The sequence below is a fragment of the Hyperolius riggenbachi genome, chromosome 10 (assembly GCF_040937935.1).
Source record: "Hyperolius riggenbachi isolate aHypRig1 chromosome 10, aHypRig1.pri, whole genome shotgun sequence".
Lineage (NCBI taxonomy): Eukaryota > Metazoa > Chordata > Amphibia > Anura > Hyperoliidae > Hyperolius > Hyperolius riggenbachi.
Window position 1 is genome coordinate 133054902 of NC_090655.1, and position 9897 is coordinate 133064798.

Sequence of the window (9897 nt, forward strand, 5' to 3'; positions counted from 1 at the left end):
TTCCAGAAGAAAGCCCTCCGAAACTCCCTGAGCGATACCCACCGTCTTCCAGGAACCGTTCAAAAACGCCAAAGCCTTTGCAATGCCCACCGGGACTGTCTTTACCAACACAAAACCCACTGTTGAACCAGTCCAAGACACCAGGACAAGTTTTCTCAGAGACCTCCCAGAACACCTTGAAGCTCCAAAGAGATCCCCATAGGTCAGAACGCCCCTTAGGCTCACATGGAGAACTATCAAGAACCCCTATGGAACCTAGGGCAATTCCCGAGTCAGGGCCACAAGGACAAACATCAAGATCAGGGCTTTCAGGGACCAGAACCATCTCTGGGCATGCAGGCAGATTGGCAACATCAGAACATGTTCCCACTAAGGAAGCATCAGAGCACGCTAACACCTTAGACACACTTGGGCATTCTGGCACACAAAGAACATCTGGGCACACTGGCACAAGAAAAACCTCTGGGCATGTCAAGGAACTGTGAGCCTCAGGGTCAGCCAAGACAGGACCAAAACCAGGACAGGCCAAAAAAAAATCATCATGACTAGACTTCGCAACTACTGGACTTTTACACGAGAATGCAGGATCAGACTTAGATGTCGCTGATTCCAGCAAAGTCAGTAGCAAATCAGATTCAGGGGCACTAACAAGACAGGACAAATCTTCTGATGTATGCACTGAACCAGATAGGGACTCCACAACTACCTCTGGACTGGACAGAGACTCATCTAATACACTGGATTGGAGCTCATGAGGCGCTGCAGAACAAGTCAGTATTGCAGCAGCCCCCACTGGACTAGGCAAAACTGAGGAATTCCCTGGACAGGAAGGGGACTCTGGAACCTCTGCCACAGCGATCAGAGAACCAGAATCTTTCAGGATACAGGGCTGGGTTTCAGGAACACTCATTAGACCGGACTGAAATTCTGAGATTTCTATTATTTTGACCAGAGAATCAGAATTATCCATGTTACAGGGCAAGACTTTTGAAACATTCAGAGGACAGGGCTGGAGTTCCTCGGCTGTTACAACACTGGAGGGGGACTCAACAACATTGGTTAAATCAGACTGTGTACAGGGCAAGGTATCTAACACACTTGCTGACGAGGACAATATTTCAATGGCTTCTGCTTCGCTGGGCAGAAATTCATCAAGTTTTATTAGAGCAGACTGTAAATCCAAAACAGCTGCTAGACAAGTGAATATTACTGCAACACCAACTGAGGTAAGCAGTGCCTCAGACTCCTTTTTCAAAAATGCTGCGCTCCCATGTATCCCAGATTTTCTTGTGATGAATTGCTCAAAAGAAATAGAGAACAAAACAAAGCATAGTGTGATACTGCTTCAAACAATTTCCTTTTCACACCACCCAGTGTTGTGACCAATATCCCATACACGTACACCACGGCTCATAGGGTTATACAGGTCCTCACCATGTGTAATGACTGTCAAATCACAGACAGCAAACCAGCACCATATATAATCTCCCAGGGCATGCAGATATCCACCGAGTCATGTGTGGCCTCTCACCTCACTCTCAGCTGTCCAGATTATAAGACAGCAACAGCGCTCAGTGTCTCAACCGGAATATTCCAAGCAGCTCCCCCAAACGATACCACTCCTCTATAGCAGATTCCTCATATCAGCCTAATAACTGAAGGACTTGACATAGCGTAAAACCATTAACATTTATTAAGAAGATAAAAGTAGTGCACTCACATGTAACCAATAAAATCAAGCATGTATCAAACAGAGCTCTTTCTCGCCAGCCTCGTACGCCTGTAGCTCCGCCCAGCGGAGCTACAGGCGTACGAGGCTGGCGAGAAAGAGCTCTGATTTTATTGGTTACATGTGAGTGCACTACTTTTATCTTCTTAATAAATGTTAATGGTTTTACGCTATGTCAAGTCCTTCAGTTATTAGGCTGATATGAGGAATCTGCTATAGAGGAGTGGTATCGTTTGGGGGAGCTGCTTGGAATATTCCGGTTGAGACACTGAGCGCTGTTGCTGTCTTATAATCTGGACAGCTGAGAGTGAGGTGAGAGGCCACACATGACTCGGTGGATATCTGCATGCCCTGGGAGATTATATATGGTGCTGGTTTGCTGTCTGTGATTTGACAGTCATTACACATGGTGAGGACCTGTATAACCCTATGAGCCGTGGTGTACGTGTATGGGATATTGGTCACAACACTGGGTGGTGTGAAAAGGAAATTGTTTGAAGCAGTATCACACTATGCTTTGTTTTGTTCTCTATTTCTTTTGAGCAATTCATCACAAGAAAATCTGGGATACATGGGAGCGCAGCATTTTTGAAAAAGGAATCCGGTTACATCATATGCTTTTGGTGATTGATGCAGCGATCCATGGACACATAAGTAACCCGTTTGGACTCTGGTTATGGACTATGTCTATATGTCTGTTTAGATTTAAAGTATAATCGAGATAGTGAGCGCACAGTACAAAGGTTTTTCAGTGCCTCAGACTCCTCTGCTAGAGGGTTTGAAGTGTCCAAAGTACTGGGTGAAGCATAAGACTCTGCGACCACAGCTTCACTGGACAGGATCACTGAACAGTCCATATTGCAGGGCAAAACCATGGAAGCACCTGCTGGACAGCATAATGATTCTGTGACCTGAGTTTCATTGGAGAGATCTACTGCACAATTCATGGTACAGGGCAAATTTACTGGAACATTTTCTGAACACGGTAATAATTCTGCGATTTCGTATTCACATAGCAGACGCTCTGAGTTATTCACGAAACTAGAGTGAGGTGTAGAAACAGGAAGATCAAAACACAATGTTTGCACATCTGAATCACCATTCAATTGTGAAATTGGAAAATTCAGATGCTGGGGTTCTGAGGTTTCTGGACAGGATTGCTGGGACTCGGAAACTGATGTAGTGCATCTATTGGCATCTGCTGGATCAGACAGGAGTTGAACTTTATTAACACAGGTAATTTCTGCAGAAGTGTTTGCAGAGACAGGCAAGCTTTTTCTGGTGTCTGTTTCACTGAACAAAGACTCATGAGTACTGGCTAGGCTGGACTCAGAAGTCAGCAGGACCTCTGGATTCTCTGCTGAGAAATTTGTGCAGGGCAAAGTTAAGAAAGTATCAGTGGCTTCTGTTTTACTGGGATGTAACACTGAGTTATCCATGGTACAGGGTGGAGTTACAGGAACATTCACAAGACATGGCAGGGACTCAGTAACTGGAGAAGTGGGACAGTCTCCAATTGACAGTGTGTCTTCCCTGGTATCAACTGATTGAATCGCATAAAAATCGTCCAAAATCATTTTCCACACATCGATCAATGGAGCCACAAAGTCATACCCACACACACCAGTTTTTATTAGGTTATAGGCAAACTTAATGCATGCATTCAATACTAATTCACTTTTTGCACTGTAAAATTGACAAAATGAACTTGAATCATTCTTCCATTCATTGACCAGAGCTTCCATCTCTCCTTTCTCAAATGGAGGATTCCAAGCATACTTAACAGGCAGATCACAGTTTGCAAATGTGGTTATGGCAGAAACATGCATTGGATTATTTAGCAGGTGATTGGCAGATTTCTTATTCCTAAGGATCTCCAATACCTGTAGCAAGTGTTGGACTGTAGTGTATGCAAATTTTTCTTGCTGCACGAATAGATTGATTTGTTCAATACTCTGTAATATATCCTCATAATCATACTCAGATAATTCTTTTAAACAAAAATCTTTATTTTCCCTAGCCAGTGATGAAAGTTCATTAGTAGTTTCATAAGTCCATTTAACTCCCCTGAAAGACAATTGCATTTCATTATCTGTTAATGGCAGAATCTCATTGCAGGTCTGATGCGCAGTCGCTAAAGATAACGATTCTGCAGATTGGACACGTTTCTTAGAACGTTTGCGTTTTGCCTTTGACCTTGCTGTTTTTGGTGATTTATTCAAAGCTGCAGGAAAATTATCAGTAACACTTTCTGCTTGCTGATCATTTTTGCAAGCAATTGAAGGAGCAGCTGATTGGCCTGCTGCCAGGAGTTCATTAAGAGGAAAAGGCAATGGATCTATGCGCAACCAATTGTGAATTACAAAAGCTATAAATTGCAAAGGACTTTGTCTAAACTGAGTGTGATCTAAGACATCGATTGCCCAATCAAAAAGTTTGCCCTTAAAAAGAGCACAAACGATCCAATCAGACCAGGTAGAAATTGCAGAAGCCCGAAAGTCGGGATTGGCCAGAACTTTAACCAATTCTGATATAAATTTGTCTGTAACTTCAGGACCAAGCTTTTCAAATTTTTTAAAGGAGCAGGACCCCTGACAAACAGTGTCATAATTTCTGGAAATCCCCCCCACAATAGGGATTGGTAATGGGGCTATCATAATGTCACGCTTGGAGGTGTATTCTCCACGGTCAGCACGCGATGCATAAGCTGACGTGAAGGGGGTACACACACCAGCACAAGGACTCAGGATATCCCCAGTTTAGTGGAGGAGAGGACTGACTCCAATAGGAGATTGTGGCGCACAGAGCCGATGCAGATCCGAACAGCCACAAACAATACTTTCGTGAAAACGTCTCAGCGCAAAGTAGCGCTGAGCGCATAAACCAGAACTGAGGAGATCAGGACAGGTAGACAGAATGAACGCTTGCTTAACTAGCCACTACTTAGTGACAGCAAGCGTCCACAACAAAACAGACTGGAATGAGGCAGCCAATGCGTTTGCAGCGATGGCGTGCCTCACAAAGCCAGGACAGGATAGTCAGGAAATAGCAGGATCAAGATAGATGAACGTAACACAGATAAATATACAATAAGTATGTTTTCCTAGCGTATTACAATTACAGCTATCAATAAAACTATTTGTAACGTCTGACTAACATATGTATATATCGGCAATGAACCGATATATGACATAAGCAGGAACACTGACTAGAACTGGAGCAATACAGGGAACAGGACTCAGAAGCATTCGCTATCTCTTCGCAGAGATGAACGCAATCCACAAACGGAAACAGGACAGGATTCAGAAGGATTCGCTATCTCTTCGCAGAGATGAACGCAATCCACAAACGGGACCAGGAACAGGATAACTAGCTCAGCACGGGTGATCACGATACGCGCATCCACCAAAACGTGCTGGAACTGACTAACTGAACACAGGATATAAACAGTTCGTGTACGTATATATCAGCGTCACTGATGTATCAACGTAACACGAATACAAGGAAAATAATAAACGTGCTGGTATGCATATATATGGGCAATGAACCAATATATGATGCAAAACCAGCAAAGTATCTTTAGAACAAGAAACACGGTCTGGGGCTGAGCAACAGCAAGACTAGCTTACACTGAAACTATGATAGCCCGAGGAAACCCTGCAGGAAGCAGATCTTTATACTGAGGTCATCCAATGGGAGCAGACATGCAGATTCCCACACAGGTGAATGATAATCAGTCACAAGCTGACAGCAGGGAAAGGCAGACAAAGCTATGCAGCTTGCATGGAAAGAGATCAGAACTGCCTCAGCAGCACTACTACTGCCAGCAATACCTGCTGCAGCAGCGATCATAACAGGAACTTATAGGATAGAAGAACTAAGGCTGAAAAATTTGTTACAGAGTCTCTTTAACGTGGCACCTAACGCAACGTCTTGGTGTGCAAGTAGCCTGAAGGTTCGTTTCACGCAAGCAGTACATTAATGACTAGGGTAGGGATGATCACAGATATAAAAATTGTTCTTAGTTGATGCAAATGTATGCATATTTTTTATGTAAATGTATGCAGCTTGAAAATTGACCAATCAATTTAAACCTGGGTTTAAATTGATTGGTCCATTTCCAAACTGCAGACATTTGCATAAAAATGTGCATAATTTTGGAACAATTTGCGCTCATTGATCATCCCTATGCAAGCGCTCAGTACAAGCAGCAGAGAGGTGTCTGTCCTATTGAGGCACTTCTGAAAATGGCAGCCGCTACACACAGAAATGACATTTTTTTCTGTGTGGTGACCACACTGTCAAGTGCCGACACAAATGTGGTTATTAATAGAGATGGAACTAACAGTTTGCCTGACCCTGTGACTAACTGTTTGCAAACGAATAGCACCTGTGGCTATTTCCAGGTCTGCAAGATCTTTTTTAGAAATGCGCTGACCGGTGGCATACAACCTTGATCGTCCTTGATCCTGCGCACGTGGCCGGGAGCACTCTGCAGCATTGTCGTACGTAGTCATGATGTCAGCAGAGCGCTCCTAGCCACGGACCCATGTTCAAGGACACAACCTGCCAGCCAGTTCCTGCGCATTACTTAAACACATTGCCCACCTGGAAGTAACCACATCTATTGTTTATTGGTGGACTGTTTGTCCCATCACTAGTTTTGCTTCCATTTGGCTGCATTATATTGCAGCTATAAGGTACTTAATGGTTGACATATCAGAGGCTGAACTTGTCCCAAGCCTTAGCCAGTAAAATATTAAATTTTTTAGTACCAGACACAGCTCAGTAAACTGTCACAAACCTCAGTCTAATGTGTCTTTAAGAACTTTTAGGTGTTAAAATTCTGACACTCATACAGAACTAGATATAGTCAATTCTTTAGATGTTATTTCCTGATAGTATAACCATATATTAGGAATGATAGCCCACTCTACCATTTCTATCTCTTACCAAGTTTCAGTTTGGCTGGAAGAAAAACATAGTTGCCCAATGATAGTCTATTTGTGATTATATAGCCACAGTGCAACCATTGTTATTGCTCAACACAATCTAGGTGGCAGAATCCAGAATCTTATCTGGAATATCTGATCAAATTCTCACACAGCTAAATATTCTCAATTTCTGATGTTTGGGTTAAAGCAAGCTCAGTAGGGATATGGCCACATGTACAGGTTGGGCCTTTCCCGCTGCACCACCTGTTAAATGTAAGTGACAAGGGAATTCGTTTTTTGCAATGATCAGTGGGATTGGCAAATTGTGGACATCGTAGGCGGGATGTGGGCCACATAATCAGGGACTAATCTGATTGGTATCAGATGATGGCCTGGATACCAAGGTTATGAGCTGCAGCACAGCCCAGGAGTCAGTAGACAGCTGCCCATAGGGAAGTGTACAATCATTTAGAATGGGTTATTTGCTGCAGAACATTATTTAATACCCAGCAGCAGGAAGAGGTAAAAGGACCACTAGAATTTGTAAAATTTCAAATATATGTATATACAAATATTGATGATATATAGATGAAAATGTATTCCAGAATAAAATGAACTATAAATCACGTTTCCTATCTTGCTGTCAACCTTTCAATAGGTAGTATAAATCAGAGAAATCTAGCAGGGTTTTGACTAGTACATCTTACTGTGCATTATCAGGGGTTATTTTATTTTCAAAAGCACTTACTGAATGGCAGTTGCCTATCCAACTGCAAAAAAAAATTGTGTTCTAGAAAGTATGGGGGCCAATCATAATAGAGGGTGGCGGGCACTGAAACACAGCTGTATTAGCAAAGGATAAATCCACAGTATGCTGCAGCGGTGCTACTCAGCTGGCAACTATGTGCTCTAGACCAATGTTCACCAACCCTGTCCTCAAGGCTCACCAACAGTGCATGTTTTGCAGGAAACCACACACAATCACAGGTGGAGTAATCAGTGTTGCAGCAGAGCTGATTAACTACCTCTGTGGATTTCTACAAAACATGCACTGTTGGTGGGCCTTGAGGACTATAAAGTGCAAATCCAATGAACTAATTCAAGAGTAGAAAAAGACTGGCCCTATAGCTTTAAGTAACATTTGTATACGAACAATAAATTGCAGATCCAGTGCATGTAACAGTCCTGGTACAGTCAACAAATGGATATACTTATCGTATGTAATTGTGCTGAGTATGGAGGAGGCAGCTGTGGGCGCTAGAAGGTGCACAGCCTTAGGACCATTTCACGTGGTGTGATTGAACCTAGCATCTTTCAAGGCCTTGTGTATGGGGACCAGCTGGAATCTTTGTATAGATTGTTTCCGGTGAGTGCTTTTGTAAAGGATAAAGGAAATACAGAGAATCCCCATGAGGAGATGAACTAGTCCAAAACCCTGACAGATCTGTGAGGCTCTTACTACCCTCTATAAGTAACAGTGGCATAGGAAAAGGGTCATTTAGGCTGCTTTCACAGTGGGACGTTACAGGCGCACGTTAGAGCAGCCTGTAACGCAGCCCAACTCACAGTAATGAAAAATCAATGGGCTGTTCACAGTGACCACGTTGTGTTACAGTGTAACGCTGGACGTTCAAAGAAAGTGCAGCATGCTGTGCGTTATAGGTGGTTTTAGCTGCGTTACACTGTTTGCACATGCTCAGTAAGGGGAGAGTCCGCTATTGTTCCTAGCCACATGGCTAATTAATATTCACTGCACTGTAGTGTTGTCCAGATCATGAACAATTCGGATCTTTGATCCGGATCTTTTTTGTGAGTCAAATCATCCGGATCATCACAATGAACGATTCGGTTTACAGTGGATGTCTGGAAGAAACCGGAACTGCAGCTTCTGTGCACAAGCACAATCTTCCTGCTGCATCTCTCCCTTCCCCATTAGCACCCTCAATGTGCCCTCATTCTCCTGCACCTCTCACTCTGTTGCACCCCTGCTTCATGCTTCCCTAGTAAAATGATTCAAAGATTCGGTTCAAAGATCCATATTTTTTCAATGATCCGATTCAAATCATCCGAATCATTGAAAAGATCCGGACTTCCCAGGATAGCACCAAGAGCCTCATAACGCTGCTCAATCTGACGTCCAACTTCAACACCACCATCCGTTGCGTTAGGGGCACGTTATGCGACCTTAATGTCCCCTAGAATGCAACGTCTTGGTGTGAAAGAGGCCTTATAGTACATTTGACTCTGGGAGCAATGTACTTTTTTTATATATGTGTAAACATTTTTGAAATTTTCTTGATAGTGGTCTTTTAAATTTGCCAAGGATTACATCAGTGATAATCTGAGGTATAGGTAGATGGGGTGTTTGAGTAAGTGGTAGAAGTATGAAAGGAAAGGATGCTAAAATCACTCCCTTTATTTCTTCCTGTCAAAATGTGTTTCCTTGAATACCAAGTGTTGGGATACCAAACTAACCAGGTTTATGTTTTCTTTTGCAGTGATCGTTCTAACCTGGGATTGTCCTGTGTGTCTGTACATAAATATTTATTTTTATACAGTGTTCTGTAGAAAAAAAAAAGAAAGACATACCAAACTTTATGCATTTTTGTACATAAATACTAATATTTTCCATATGAATAATTTTGTATATATTTTTCATATTTGCTTTTCTAATATATGTGAAAAATGCTGCTGTATTTGCATGATATTTGTGCACAGATATTAAATAATGCTCTTTAAGTTATTAATACTTTGGTGCCAAAAGTACATCAGAGAAATGATGGCCATTTTCCTGTGTTATTAAAAAAAATACATACATACATTTTTTTAATGTCAGACTGAATGACCCCTATCATTAACACAGAACATTTACACAGAACATTTATATTGCGCTTTTCTCCTGGCGGACTCAAAGCGCCAGAGCTGCAGCCACTAGGACGCGCTCTATAGGCAGTAGCAGTGTTAGGTAGACTTGCCCAAGGTCTCTTCACTGAATAGGTGCTGGCTTACTGAACAGGCAGAGCCGAGATTCGAACCCAGGACTCCTATGTCAGAGGCAGAGCCCTTAACCATTACACATGTATTTGGGATAAGTAAATTTTGTAACAAAAATGTTAGCTGTTTTACAGGCCCGATAACGCTAAATTTATAAACAAACATACATTTGTATTTATAAAAGGTATTATATGTTTTAAATGACCAGTAAACCTAAAATACAGAAATGTTTTATACAAG

At 42.3% G+C, this 9897-nt stretch overlaps 1 protein-coding gene across 1 annotated transcript in view; it reads left to right on the forward strand.

Annotated features, from left to right (window-relative positions):
- Positions 1-9357, forward strand: part of LOC137536731 (collagen alpha-1(XIII) chain-like) — a 269977-nt gene extending 260620 nt beyond the window's left edge. The window contains exon 39 of the mRNA XM_068258952.1: positions 9162-9357. Coding sequence (XP_068115053.1) covers positions 9162-9164 — 3 coding nt within the window. The 3' untranslated portion in view covers positions 9165-9357. The remainder of the gene's footprint in view (positions 1-9161) is intronic.
- The last annotated feature ends 540 nt before the right edge of the window (positions 9358-9897 follow it).